A 15,376-nucleotide genomic window follows, 5' to 3' on the forward strand; every position below is an offset into this window, starting at 1 on the left:
AGTTCATCGAGGGCATTCGAGGTGCTCCTGTCAGGAATGTCCCGATGCAGACGAACGGGGTTTCTCGCCCCGAACCTCACGGCTTCACGTCCTCGCTCACGCCGAATGAAGCCCGCCGGAGCCGGGGCCTCAAATCCAGCCGTCACACCTTGTAAAATTAATTAAACGCAAATAAGTTTGGCCCACATTTGAGCCGAGGTTTCAGCCGCCTCGGGCGGCCTGTCCGCGGCACACCTTTTTTAATTTACAGTAACAAGAACTGGAGTTAAGAACACAGGCCTCTTTGCACTTCAGACACTTGAATTGGTTTACTGTGCCGAGAGCTGACAGAGCGCCGCAGCCACATCTGAGCCGCTCAAACCTTTGCTTCTATTTCTGGGATTGCTTTGCTTCTGCTTTTTTTTTTTTACGCTACTGCAAAAGATGTGAAAGTTGAAAGTGGATCATTTTGGAGGAGAAGACTTGTTATTACCGTGTGATAAAGCTGCTTTATTTTCATAAGACTGGTTTATAATACAAATTTGGAAAAATATACTTTGCGTGTCTGTGTCATATTAAATAAACACCACAAGATAATAAACATTGTGAGCAATGATATCAGTATTATAAAAAATAAACTGTAAATTGTGAACTATTTGTTTGATTTGGAGATAGATGGACAGAGAAATATATAATCTGTTATCAACACCAGATTTAGTAAAAAATGAGGCGACGTTATGACTAAATGTTTGTTGCAGGAGAGGGAAATTACAACCATTACCACACACACACACACACACACACACACACACACACACACACACACACACACACACACACAGGAAACAGCACAATCCTGTAATAACTTGAAGCAGAATGGATCCAGATCTAACTGCAGAACTATACGTGCATGTGTAAATATTCTATAAATATTATAGAGGAATTTAATAAAACACCATACACTCGATGAGGTGACTGAACTCACCACATGCGCACTATCACCCCCCCCCCCACACACACACACACACACACACCCTCCTGAAGCCCTGCAGGAATACCGCGTCTCGAGCGAGAGTGATTCTGTTCAAAAAGACGAAGAAGAAGAAAAAAAAATCAACTTTCAAGAGTCGATGGTGATAATTTTAAACACAGTTTCGGGTTTGAGTCGATCCGAAAGCGAAACGGAGAGAGAGAGAAAGAGAGAGAGAGAGAGAGAGAGAGAGAGGGAGAGGGAGAGGGAGAGTTAGAGCGCGAGAGAACGAGGGAGGGAGGGAGGGCGAGCAGAAACTTTCCTGTAAAGTTAGTGGAGCTTTCACTGTGAGCGAGGCGGGGTTACAGCCTGGACTGAGCCACAGCGGCTTTGCAATGCGGCACCGCAGCGAAGCTCCATCCAACTTTACTATCAACAACAAGTCCACCTTCCATCTGTAGACGCAGCCATGTACTCCCCGTACTGCTTGACACAGGTACGGAACTCAATGCTGTGTGTGTGTGTGTGTGTGTGTGTGTGTGTGTGTGCGGTTTGTCCGGGCTCTCCTTGTTTGTATTTTCCGGTATGGTGCGCCTCCGGTATGTTCCTCCTGTGCGCGGGCACGGCGCCGTGTGTCCGCCGGGCTGCCGCCGCCGCCGCTGCGTGTCATTTGTTGCGTTTTACGGACCTTTTTTTTTTCTTCCTCCGGCTCTGCTCTCTTTCCTCCAGATAAACCTCTCCCTCCCTCTCTCTCTCCCTCTCGCGCGCGCTCCCCCTCTCCCCTTTTCTTTTTTTCCCTTCTTTAATGGCACTCCTCCAACGGGCTTTTCTTGTGCGTCTCATTGCGCATGGTTTGGATAGAAAATGGCGCTTCTCCCAAATCTATTTAATATAAAAACGGAGGCTGGAGGAAGAAGGAGAGCGGGGAGAACGGCTCGCTGCCCTGACAGTTGGAGACTCATTCCCGGCCGCCCCGAGGCACGCATCGGCCTCCTCGGCGACGGTCGCGGAGCACGAGTGTTGATGCGGCTCGTTGAGTCGCGGGACGCTTCATTTTGAGGGTTTCTGACCCGGAGGTCTGGCGGAGGGAGGAGGGGGGCTTCGGGGTCACCGTGTAGCTCCACAGCCGCGACTGTCCCTCGTGGGGTTTGTTGCACTTCAGCAGCCTCGTTTAGGGAAATACAACTTCGGGTGTGTGTTTTTTTTTTTTTTTTATATATATCGGAGGGAGGGGGCTAAAGGCGACAGAGGGGAGTGGGCGGATGTTTTGAGGACAGTCCGAGCTGCATGGCCGCACTTTGGATTTATCACAGAACAGTTGAAGCGGCGCCGTCACGACGCGTTTGTGACCTTAATGGCGTTAACGGGATCCCGCGGTGTCCAGTTCAATGGCGTTCAGATAAACGGCGGAATGCATGCGCTGTCTTTTTGTTCTATGTCTTTAAAGCAACGTTATACAATGTGTTTTTATAATGCAGACATCCTGTTCGTAATTATTTGTAATTGAATGCACAATGGTGGCCATGAAGAAGGAGTTCCCTGCGCTCAGACGCGGGGTCACCCTTCAGATCAACGACGTGTTCCCGCATACTGAACCACGCGCAGTGGAAACCGGGCCTCGGCGCAGGTTTTACTCATCACAGTGAGGATATTATTGTCTTAATGTGCTGAATACTCCTCGTGTTTCACTGTGCAAATACGTTAATCAGGACACTATCAGCAAAGGTCAAGTCATATTTGACCTTTATTTCTTTTTTTTTTATTTTTTCCCCTTTTGCTGTTTCTAAGTAAACATTAACAGTATGTATTTCCAACTCGTTTCCACATGCAGTGCAGTCAGTGCAGAGTTAACAGGAGCGGGGCTGCGGCCCGCGGCCCGGCGCGTCCCCCAAACCGCCGCGCGCACAAGTCAAGTTCACGTGTCAGCGTTTTACCACCGAAAGGCTTTGTGAAGATGAAGTTGCATATACGACCTTTTAGGATCACTGATAGTCAGAAGGCACTGTGTGAGGCTGTGTGTGTGTCTGAGGTCACGAGCTGGAGTTAAACGTAATCATCAGACTCGTGCACCATAATTTATACGCGTTCATGTCCAGATGTCTGGTGGTTGTGCAGCTGTTTAGCTTCAGGCCTGCAGGTGAAACGTTTCACTGTTTGCAGTCAGAGGTCACGGCCTCCTCTCCGTTTCAGTCACGCTGGGATCATATTATTATTATTATTATTATTATTATTATTATTATTATTATTATTATATGTTACACTAAATCTTTGTGTTACACGTGTGTGTGTGTGTGTGTTTTATGGGATAAAGCGGAACACACACCCCGTCCCCTGAAACACACTCCAGGAGCTCCGTGGAGTTGTTTCAGGCCGTCTGACCAGCCCTCCCGCGTGCTCTCTGCTTTTTACAAATACAAGAACAGCATTGCTCAAATGCCAAATTATATGTCATCACATGTATGCATTTATTTCATTAATATTATTTTTAAATAGGCTGAACATCAACAACATCATTTACATCACTTAAAAAACACGCTCCTCTCTCTCTCTCTCTCTCTCTCTCTCTCTCTCTCTCTCTCTCTCTCTCTCCGTGTTTCCTCTTGACGTCTGTGGGTTTGTAACACAGCGACTTCCTCTCTAATCAACAGTCTATTTGATTTGCTCCGTGAAAATAAGCCCAACAGCCCTGCTGCATATTTAGCACATGTGATACTTTTCCAAGCCGGGCGGTCTGAGGTCCGCATCGAGTTTCCTCTTTCTTTCCATTAATTAAAATTAATTGGCAGCAGATCCTCCCGCACGTGGATGCGCGCGGCCCATATGCGCGATACATATTGATCCGCGCGCTGTCTGTCTGTCTGCGTCTCGCGCGCTCACGGGCATCGAGCGGCTGACTGCTCGACAACTTGTGGTCGTTTTTTTTTCAGGAGTATAAAATAATAAATACGTGACATCCAACACCTGCCATTTAAACTCGTTTATCCGCCTCTCATTCGCTTTAATCGCATGTTTTACTGATCTGCGGTCTGTTTGTCGTTTTCTTTATGTCTCCACACGCGCGCTGTCCTCTCAGGCGCGCGCATCACATGTTCTTGTACCCGCATTAAAGCCTTCCTCGTCCATTAAGACTGTTCTCGTGGAGCTTAAATAATTCACAAATCACAGAAAACATGCAAAACTGCTGTAAACAATCTACGATGTTTTATTAATGCTGGTAAAAGCTTTGCTGGAACGGCCTGAAGGTGACGGACCCGACCAGCCAACACACAAAAAAAGTGGATGCCAAACAGCACCGAGAGTTTTTATTTATTCATTTTAAATGTGCATTAACGTGGCAGTTTCACGGCCGCGCGCAACGCGTGCGCACATTAAAGTTTCAGCGCGGGTTTGGGAGGCGCGGAGGCGTCGTTAATCTAAACTTTTATGCGTTTGTTTTTTTACGCAATCAATTATTTCAGAGTCCAGTTGTACGCCGCGCTGCGCGGGTCGGACACTGCCGGAGGAGAGACGCTGCGGCGCGGCATGCGCGCGAGAGCTGCGTCTCCATCTCCCCGCACAGATCACACGCGCAAGAAATAAAAAAACAACAACTTTTATTCGCTTGCTCGATTCTTGCTTTATATGAGAGCTTCATGTCCAATTATTTACAGTTTTGAAGTGTTGCTTTCTCGCTCCAAGATCCGGAGATCATATAAGTCCTTGAAATTCACTCAGCCATGCGGATTGGCAGAGCTCTTGAAAGCAGTGAAATCTATACATACTGTAACCATGCCATATAGCCATAGCAACAGACCCCCCCCTCCCTCTCTTCCCCCCCCCCCCCCCCCCACACACACACACACACATACACATACAAACGTTTTTTTTTGTAGTCAGTATCTTTGGTGATGAGATGAAGGCACTTATCATCCCAACAAAACGGTGCATACGGAGGATGCATGAAGTCTGTGTGGCAATATGCGTGGAGCCCACGCAAGCACTTTCAGTCTACTCAACGAGGCCTGAGTCCACACCAGCCGCTATCTGTGTGTGTGTGTGTGTGTGTGTGTGTGTGTACAGTAGGTGCGCGTTTCTTACCGCCGGTGGCTCTCCTGCGTCAGCCCTCGGTTCTGGTTTCACCGGGACCGGACGGCAACGGCCGTGGCGCGGGTGTAAGCCGAGGTGGGCCCGCGCGATCTGGTAACATACAAAAGCCTCGCTGGCATCCTCTTGCACCACACACACACACACACACACACACACACACATTCATCCCGCTCACACAGAGCTGCTCGGTAGGCACAGCACAGGCAGTGGAGCAGAGGTCTGCCGTGTAGTGGACCAGAGGCAGGGGTTAAAAGCGGCCCCGCCGACCGTGCCAGGACAGGCGGGCCGGCAGCGGGTTGCAGGCAGAACCCAAGGGTACATTGTGTTCTTTTTACTTATTCATCCCTTCTGCTGGAGGCGGACCAGGTCCACCTTGCACTGCTTGGCCCTGCGAGCGAGAGCTGGAAGGCAGGGAACAGGACGGAGTGCAGGGAAGTGGGGAAATGGCACAGCGTGTCTGTCCACGTCAGTTTTGATTCTACAAAAAAAAACAACAACAACAACTTGTATTTGTGGGAGGTTTTAAATAAAGCTATGAATCAAGTTTGATCTCCACCTCAAATATTCTACATCGTGTTCGTCACGAGTGTGCACAAACTAAAATATTAGTTTTGCTTTGGAGCGTTTAGAAAATGTCTCCATGGCAGAGCCAGTACAAGGCCCGCCCGAGCTAAACCCTGAGCTAGCTTGTCCTCCTCTGCCTGTGTGTGTGTGTGTGTGTGTGTGTGTGTGTGTGTGTGTGTGTAAATCGTCTTGGAGGTGAGTTAAATCCAGCGCCGTGGCGCTCGGCTCATCCCTTATCTACGCAGTCTTCCTGACTGCCCAGAGAAAATGGATTCATCATGCTTAACCGAGGCACTTGGCACAATGGGGTAATAGGTGGTTGTCCCCTATGGATGGGCGCGTGTTGATGTGTGTGTGTGTGTGTGTGTGTGTCCGATACATGTGTGTCCATGTGAGTATGTGCACCCCCCCTCCCTCCTCGTCCTCTGCCTCCTAGTGTGGATTAGGTTTAAGCTGATCTGTGGCCGGTGGAGGCAGGCGGCGCCTATAGCGCTCTTATGTTGCTCTGTGATATAGTTTTGGTTTACAGAGCCACACGGCACACGCATGTGCACACACACACACACACACACATGCGCGCGCGTGCACGCTTACTGCTCCTCTGAAATCAGGCTGAACACGTATGTTGTAGCCAGATAGACGGACGTGTGATGGAGCAGCAGCAGCTGCATCTCTTCAATGCTCACGACATCTCTCACGAGAGGAGAAAGTTCTCCTGGAAAATAAAGAAATAAATCAATCACGTAAAGAATCAGGTGCGATTGACTGATAATTGCACATCACACCCGTTTTCTCAGGTTTGAGGCTTGAAGGTGCAGCAGCGATCAGTCACTCGCAGCAGAGGGACTCCGGTCTGCCAGCGAGCGGCGAGGCGCTGCATGGGGGGCGAGGAACCGAGGGGCCGCGAGAAAGCCAAACGCTCCTCCCGCAGCTGCCGGGGACAGACTCCCCTTCACCTCCGTCCCGCTCCTCTTCCTCCACCCCTCTTCCTCCACCCCTCCACCTCCTCAATTAGCTCCCTTTAAAAGAGAAGTAACGGTTAGCGAGAGAGCCGCATTGTTCCAGGATGAGCCGTGGTTGTTCTTGTTGTTGTTGTTTGTCTCTCTCTCTCTCTCTCTCTCTCTCTCTCTTTCTCCATCCCCCTCCTCCGTCGCCCGTTGGTGTGTTTTTTCGCTCTTTTTGATTTTCTCAGAGGCTTTTTTATTTCTTTTTCTTTCCGTGGGGGTAACCCCACTGAATGGGACAATGCAGCCTAGCGTGAAATTAAAGCTCTTAGTTAGTTTGGAGTTGCTCAAAAGAGGATTTTGCACATGCATGCATTCATGCACCCTCCCATACGCTATAGATATAGCTAATTAGAGGAAGTACACCCTATGTCGAGCATCAAGGGCCCAATTAAAAGAGTAGGGGGAAACCTCGGCGTGCGAGATCTAGGCCAAATCGGCTCCGTGAATGCAATCCCCGCGCCTTGCGTGTGAACAGTGCGTCTGCCTTCTTAATCCAGGCGGGAGAAATATGGACACGACTGATACGAGAGGCCCGAGTTTCATTAACATATGCGCGTCACGTACTCGGTGAGTAAATCAAGAAAAGAAGAAGAAGAAGAAGAAGAAGAAGAAGAAGAAGAAAAGCAGTCGGATTGATCGTCCCCGACAGGCGAGCGTCTGATTCCAAACAGATTGAGCTGCTCTCGCCGACTCTTCCAAGTCTCGCTTTGGAAGTAGCCTCCCAACGAGATGTCTGTCATGCATGCACATTAGAGGTTTTTGTTGTTCACGTCAAAGGCGTTTATTTGTGCAATTTCACAGTGCGGCGTCGGAGGCTGACGGCTGTTGAGCTTTGTCAAATGTGTTTCCGTCCTGCGTCAGAATATTTCAGACCAAAAAAAGCAGTAACTTCCTCGTGTGGCGCTTGGCTGAGGCGTGCGTCTTTAAAGGGACAGTTCACCCCAAAATCAGAGAATACGTGCCGTCCCTCTTCCCTCTCCCATTAGATTGTTTTTGTGCGAGGCGCCTCGTTGTGGAGATGATTTCTAGGAAAGAGCATCGCGATGGATGTTTATTTATTAACTTATTAACAGTCCCAACATGTTGGAGAGAAGGCCGAAGAGGACAGACGTTTGATTTTAGGGTGAACTGTCCCTTTAAAGTGGAGGTGATGGAAACACAAAGGGGAGACTGTATAGCCGCGACACCCCGCTGTGTTGAACGGACTATAAGGTCATTTATTTTTTGTGTGTGTGTGACGTGTGTGTGACGTGTGTGTGTGTGTGTGTGTGACAGAGCCAGACCAATATAGAGCAGCAGCCTCAGTGGTACGAGTGATAGCTGAAATACACTCCAGACCGAACAGATTTATCTGATACCCGACGCACCAGCACCAACAAGCTTTACTCCCAGTGTGATCGAGTAACACACACTCACACGCTCACACACTCACACGCTCACACACTCACACACTCACATGTTCAACCCTACTTCCTGAAGTTAAACTACCGGTCATGGAGGCCTGCAGTCCCAGCAAGGTAGCCAGCGAATCCAGTTAGTGAGTCAGACTTTGTGGAACAAAGTGTGCTGCTCTCTGATCCCCTCTCTCTCTCTCTCTCTCTCTCTCTCTCTCTCTCTCTCTCTCTCTCTCTCTCTCTCTCTCCCTCCAGTTGAGAGCGCTGGCAGACCGCCAGCGGTGGAAAAATCTATAAGCCATTGCGTAATATACCATATCTTTACCTTAGTTGAACCCTGTGCAAGATCCACAGCTGTGTGAGAACACAAACACAGAAATGAATGTGTGTGTGTGTGAGAGACACACACACACACACAGAGTTGCTTCTTTGTGGCTAGTTTTCAGTGTGCGCCCTCGTATAAACATCACACCACTTTGATCAAACGCTGCCGGCACAATATTTCCCCGGAGCGGCGTTCCGATCGCTTTTTGGATTTATTCCCTTTTGCGCCGAGAGGAAAGAAAGCCGTATAAAATGGGTCTGTTTTAGAGGCGGTCGGATGCTTAAAAATAGGAATCAAATAAACTTCATGTTTTTCTGAATGATATATACTGTATAAGCTCCATGGCGACGTACGAGGCCGCCGGCCGCCTCGCGCGGTTAGAAACGCCTCTTTTTCTATTTTCACTGGAGTCGCGGCGGCGATGTGAGCGCGTGCACCTGAAGCCTCTTCAACAGCTCCCAGAGGGGGAGTGTCATGTTTTTATTGGACGCCTTTTATTGGAGGCCGACCGTCTCTTCAAACCAGAGTTTTTGACGTCTCTGTAATGGCTCTTATCTCACGCCGAGTGAAGACAGACAGGAAGTTGTGTGTGGATCTAAATGACACTTGTCGAATCAGTTCCCATCTCCTCTAACACGATCCACTCAGCCGGGGTGCCCGTATCGCTCGCTCGCACTCGTTTTGGACTATTATTAAACGGTCTGTAATGACTGCTGATAATCCCCACATGCCGTCTTGGATCCCCTGAAGGCATTTCTTTGTTAATGCATCAGCGAAACCTAAAAATACTTCACGTGTGTGGGACAAAACCGCAAACTCCACTGAGATCCCCGCCATTGTTTCAGCTCATGCTCCATCTTCTTTCTTTTTTTTTTTTTACCAGCTTGTGGAAATTTTCTCAACGAAACCCCCCCTACACACACACACACACACACACCCCAGTGTGCAGTTCATTTACTTCCCTCCCCCTGCAGCTACACAGTCGAGGGTCAAGCTGTGTTGGTGTGCTGCTGGTGTGGAAGGGAGGGCGGCTGAACGCGTGGCGGTAAAGCTTCAGTAAAAAGTTGGGCGGCAGAGCGACACGGCATCGCTTTTCACCTCGTGCGCTGCGTATGTATTTGTGTGTGTGTGCCGCGTGAACGTGTGCGAGGCGGACCGCTGATATGTTTGTGTTTATTGACTCAGAGAGACGGGCCGTGGCTGCGCACACAGCGGTGTACGGGTGGCAGGGGTCCAGGCTTTGGGGGGGGAAACGTGTGTGTTTAAAGTACACACAGGCCTAATTATGCTGATTTAAGCATTCTTGCGGTCCTCCCTCTGGCTTGTGGTGAGTTAACTGGCACAGGGGCGTCCAGCAGAGAGAAAGGGGGATGCAGGGAGGAGGGCAGAAAGTGAGGCTCAATAAAGAGATTTGTTTGTTTTTTTAAAGACGAGTATAGAAAGAGGAAAATATGTTTGCAGAAGCGACACGGTGAGAGAGGCAGAGGAGCACGTCGTCCTCAGGAGGAAAAACACACACCGCCGTCAAGCTTCCCGGCAGGTTTTTCCCCCTCCTCACGGCGCTTCATATTTATTTTTATATTCAGATGTTATGGATTGCTCCGGGAAAAGGCCGTCCCTTTTCCCAGCAAGAGGAATGAACACTGTTTGAACGCTCTCTGCCGAGTCTAAACGGAGGGTTTTTTTTTTTCTTTCCTGCATTGGTGTCTGGGAGGTTTGTAAGTTAAAAAACCTGCACCACCGCTAGACAAACAAACGGGGGCATGATTAAAAGCTGACCCTTGTTTGTTGACTCTGGGCTCTCCTGCGGGCCTGCGGGCCTGCACCTGCCTGCTGTCGCTTCAGGCGCGTGCACGTGGCAGGCGGGGGTGCACGTGGATTGTGTGCAGAAGGCGGACGCCATTAGAGCTGAATATCCTGCAGGCGGCTGCACAGGTGAGTCTGACAAAGACGGAGGCGACAGGTCTGAGTAAACGTCACATGATGACGCCGGCTCCGCCCACACTGTTAGCGCCGCTACAACCGTTAGCTGGTTGTAGCGGCGCCTTTACAATAAAGTACGTAAGATCAGTCAAATGTAAATCCTTCAATCATAAGTGTTTCCCGGTGTGTGTGTGTGTGTGTGTGTGTCTGAACGTCCTCCAGAGCGCCACGCCAACCGCTCGAGGCCGTGACGGCTTCTCCTCTCTCTCTCCGCTACGCAGCCGAGCGGAGATTGATGAGGCCGCCGTGCGTTCTTTCACGCAGGTGATAAAATCCTGCTGCTCGGTGTCTCCGGGTTCATCCTCCAGACCGCATGAGACGGATCAGCCAACACCAGAGCTCACATGTGCTGCCATCTGACAGTATGCTCTCACTTTCACTCCACTTCATTCATTATTTCTTCTTCTTCTTCCACCTCCCCTCTCTCTTTTTATATACATATATATATATATCTTATCTCCGCCTCTCTCCCCATCCCTCAGCTCTCCGTCAAAACCTCTTTTACTTCAACCGTCTCTTTCTCCGATTCCCCCCTCCTCCTCCTTCACTGCTTCTCTCTTTTCGTTCCCTCAGGAAGAGCCACAGTCTTATCTGGGATATGTTGGATTTGGTGAGCTTAAAAGCCACTTTACTAACTCCCTGTCTGCCTCTCCTGAGAAGAGCGCACTATCTAAAAGAGTTTCACCACTCGCTGGGCTTTGTCCGCTGGAATGCTGCTCGCCGGAGCGACTTCTTACTCCCTCACGGCCTCTTCATGCTAATCCTTCACCTGACTCTCCATCGTTTGGACCGCCACCCTCGTCTCCCTCTTCCTTTCCTCCCTCCGCTTCTTCTCAGACAAAAAAAAAAAAAAAGTCCGACACACACGTGTATCGGGTTGCTTCTGCGATGTGAAGGAATGCTAATGCATCGTAACCACGTTACTGTACTTTAAGGAGGCCGATGGTGCCAAGTGCTATCTGGAGGAGCCAATCTCTGCAGCGAGAGCTTTTCTCCCCTTCAGATTGAGCGTTCCCATTTAGGTTTTTTTTTTTTCCTCTCTGGAAACACAGAACGCCCGGAACAATGGCGTTGTTGTATTCAATAATGCAATTTCTCCAGGAATTGGAAAGCCAGCCTAAATAAAGACGCGGCCAAATACAATTTTTTGCATCTGATTTATTTGAGTTTTTCTCTCTGGGCAGCCCAAGAAGACGAGCTTGAATATTGCCCACAACATTTCCCTGTATGTGCTTCTTCTTTGTGCGTGTGAATCCATTCAAGTCGTTGTTGTTGTTGTTGTTGTTGCACGCGGCACCGTTAGCCTTTCAGTCGTCACGGTTTAGAAAAGGATTGTTTGTACAAACAAACACGATATTCAAAAGACAAAATATTTATTCAAACGCTTACAGAGTGCAACCAAATGATGATGAGCGCAAATCCTGCAGCAGGCCGAACAGGAAGTGATCGGACCGGAGGGGGGCGGGGCCTCTGTGGCGCGTGGCAGGCAGACGGGAGTGAGAGGGATTTGCTGGTTTTATTATTAGGACCTGTGTGTGTGTGTGTGTGTGTGTGTGTGTGTGTGTGTGTGTGTTGTTAATGGAGCGGCTCCATCCATGTTGACTCACAGAGAGACAGCGGTGACGGCTACACAGAGCATGGGTGTCAGGCTTGGCTGATGACTCCTACTCCCTGAACAGCACTGCAAAGGCAAACCCTTTTGTGTGTGTGTGTGTGTGTGTGTGTGTCTGCGTTGGAGTGGATGTGTGTGCGTGTGCAGGCCACACTGTGTGCGTGCGTGTGCGTGCTTCAGTCCCGACAGCCAAGAAGCCTCAGCAGCATCTGACGTGGCAGCTCTTGCTGCTTTCCGTCCAGCTCGCTCTCCTTCTGGCTCACTTCTCCGTGGTACTATCTTTTCATCCCGTCACATGTTTATAAATGGAGAGCTGCGATGTTTCATGGAGAGCGGGCGATGTTTCCTCGCGGCCCGGTGCGCCGAGAGCTGACCAGCCCACACTGCTGCGGGAAGCACACGGCACCGGGAGATGTAGTCGGATGAGGGCTCTTTATTCTTTTTAACCTTCATCCTTGAGACCACAGTACAGTGAAGCCTGCCGTTTGCTGCGTATTTTTATTGTCGCTAGCCAACCACCGGATGACTGCTAGCCTCATAGCGTAGCACAACATTAGCCGCATGCTTCCTAAATAGATAACGGTGCCGTTTAAATCAGTGAAAAGTGACTTTCCCATAGTGATCTATCTCCTGCTGTTTTCTCTTCAGGTCACTGTAACTTAAGGAAAAAACATACTTTTTTCAACTGGAGGCGACAAAAGCACACGTGCATGAGCGGAAACACACAAAGCGCTTCACTCCCGAGAAAGCATAAATATATAAATATATATATATATATTTTTTAAACTGGCCTACATGAGCACATTTGGCCACACATAGACAACATTGTCCTGTCATTTTATTTTATTTCTCCGCACAATTTTCAGGGCTTCAAGGTAGCTCGGCCTCTCTAAAGGACGACCTACAAGTTCACCAAATAAAATCTATGAGGTCGTCGCTCGTAAACATGCTGCTATCGCTTCAATAGGATCGTAGCGGTTGCACTGAATCGGATCTGGAGCTGGATCTGCACGTTTTCTCTCCCGTTCCTGTTCGTGAGGGGCTTTCTTTTGTGTTATCCAGGTGGGCTCCCTGTGCTTTTTGTCCCTTGTGAGGACCTGTACTCGTGGCTGCCGGCCTGCAGCTCTGTGGTCTCCTGAGGCGAGGTGGTAGTTTAGGCCTGTGTGGTCACAGAGGAGATAACTGCACTCTCTCAGAGTCCTGCCTTTGCTTTGTTTGAGCACACATCTTAAAAAGAGGATGCAACTTTCAGAAATTGTTTGTGTTTGTCCTCGTGTGTGTGTGTGTGTGTGTGTGTGTGTGTGTGTGTGTGTGGTTGTTTGGGCTCTGTGTTTCTCGCCTCGCATGTGTTTTCCATGCAAGTGGCCTCTGTGTCTTTTCCAGCCTGGCATGGCGCTCGCCCTCCAGGGAACGCCGCTCCAAAACGGGGCGGAGTGACCTTTAACCCTCTCAGAGTCGCGGGCGTCGCTCGCCGCCGCACTTTAACCCAAACCCTGTCGAGCGTGGCAGAGATTAAGACCCCGGCTCCGAGGACGCCATTTGGAACGGAGGCCTTTTTTAACCCCGCCGGGGATCAGACGGGGGGGGGCACAGGAAGCCACTCGGAGCGGCCGCCCTCCCTTAACCCCCGCGACGCTGCCGAACTCGCGGCGCAGACGAGGCAGAGTGCTCAGGCAAAAGGCCCAGCTCATATCATGCCACAGGGAGCGGGCACCGGTTAACCCTCGCGGCGCCAACTCAGCCAAAGGGCCAAACTCCAGCTCACACGATAAGCAGGACGAAATCCGCCAGCTTCGGTGTTCCTGATAGGGCGCTCGCCGGCGCGGAGATACGACGCCAACGCTCGACATTTGCAGCGTTGTAATCCTAAACAGTAGCTCTTTAGTGTGTGAGGTCACAGATTAAGCCTCCTCGCTTTTCTTTTTCCTTGGAGTTTAAGGACTTGACCGACATTTGGTGAAATTCACGAGGTGGAACGGAAGGTTTTTAAAAAGGGTGTCATGAAGCCACGCGTCACAGATTCTCATCTGGTGGTTAATAATCCTTCAATCAGCAAGATTCCCATCAGAGGCGCTTCGCTCGCAGCCTGTGACTTCGCTGCTGAATTGTTCCCTGAAACAATAGATATGCCGCCATACTGCCTGAAAAAAAATTAACCGTGACCGCAACTCTGGTATTTTTTTACTGTTGTAAGCCTGCGTGAAAGGAGCGTCTTGGTGCGCTTCACTGACTCCCCGCTCAACAATAAAGGAAGCAATCAATCACGCAAAAATGGGGAATAAACTCGCAGTGAAGGCAGCGATAAACGAGCCAACTGGCTTCTTGCAAATTATACATTTAACACTAAACATCAACATCACAGATGACACAGGGATTATACAAACTGCAGCCGATAAATAAAAAGGGTAATTAGACAACTTGCCTTTAAGGGAAGCACCAGGACGTGTGTATGTCTGTGTGTGTCTGTGTGTGTGTGTGTGTGTGTGTGTGTGTGTGTGTGTGTGTGTGTGTGAGAAAAAGACAGAAAAAAAGGAGAGAGAGGGCAAAGGGAGTTTCTGCACTTGTCTGTCTGGCAATGGCCGAGGAACGAGTGCACAAGTTTGAGTCTGGGTGAGTCACGTTGTGTGTGTGTGTGTGTGTGTGTGTGTGTGTGTGTGTGTGTGTGTGTGTGAGAGAGAGAAAGAAAGAGGGAAAGAGGGGAGCTTCAACGTGAAAGGAGGGAGAGAGATGCTGGGAGATGGATAGAGATGGAGAGAAGTGCTACGACAGCATGCAGCACGGGAAAAGGGAGGATAAAAAGTGTTTAGAGAGAGAGAGAGAAAAGGGTTGCAGAGTAAGAGGTGAAGGAAATAAAAGAAGGAATGGAGGAGTAGGTGACGGCGGTAGTGAGGGGGGGAGGGAGAGAGAGAGGGGGATGAATTGTGAGTCGGGCAAGTGGTGAAGCATTTGCATAAAGGGTGAGGGCACTCTGCCCGGCTTTTTGGGGAGAGAGAGGTTGGCATCTCGCCTCGCCGACTGGCAGAACGAGGACCAGGGAGGAATAAAAGAATGAAGGGTAGAGTGAGGGGAGGGAGGGGAGGAGGAGGAGGGTGAAGCGAAAGAGTGCGCGAGAGAAAAGTCTCTCAATAGTGCATCTCTTGTGCTGCGAGGAGAAGCGGGGCCTTGGCCGCCGCCGCCGGAGCGAGGAGGGAGGCGAGTATCGGGTTTCATTATCTGCCTGATTCCTGCTGTATTTGCTCACCGCGACGTTCAAAGCCCTCTCTGCAGCCGGGGGCGGGGCCTCGGCGTAGCCAGCGAGCGCCCGCCGCCGGCATGCGCCGCCCGACCGGGAGCGCTGGGAGGTGTGTGTGTCGCCGGGGGTTTTTGGGGAGGGGGAGGCGAGATAGAGAGAGAGAGAGACGCTCGCCGTCACCCCCACCGTCACCCGTGTGATTGAAGCAGAAAGCTGCTGTTATC

The 15,376-nt window shown here is 50.1% G+C and overlaps 1 protein-coding gene across 16 annotated transcripts in view; it reads left to right on the forward strand.

Annotated features, from left to right (window-relative positions):
• nfixa (nuclear factor I/Xa) overlaps nucleotides 1-15,376 on the forward strand; it is a 134,706-nt gene that overhangs the window by 42,243 nt on the left and 77,087 nt on the right. The window contains exon 1 of one of the 16 annotated variants that reach the window (XM_068592146.1): nucleotides 1,273-1,445. The exons of the other annotated variants lie outside the window; for them this stretch is intronic. Within the exon in view, the coding sequence (XP_068448247.1) occupies nucleotides 1,419-1,445 (27 nt within the window). The 5' untranslated portion in view covers nucleotides 1,273-1,418. Of the gene's footprint in view, nucleotides 1-1,272; nucleotides 1,446-15,376 lie in introns of those variants that run through there. 16 annotated transcript variants of the gene reach the window in all.

The sequence above is a fragment of the Clinocottus analis genome, unplaced genomic scaffold, assembly GCF_023055335.1.
Source record: "Clinocottus analis isolate CAN_PGR_092001 unplaced genomic scaffold, fCliAna1.0.p SCAF_26, whole genome shotgun sequence".
In the NCBI taxonomy this organism is placed as follows: domain Eukaryota; kingdom Metazoa; phylum Chordata; class Actinopteri; order Perciformes; family Cottidae; genus Clinocottus; species Clinocottus analis.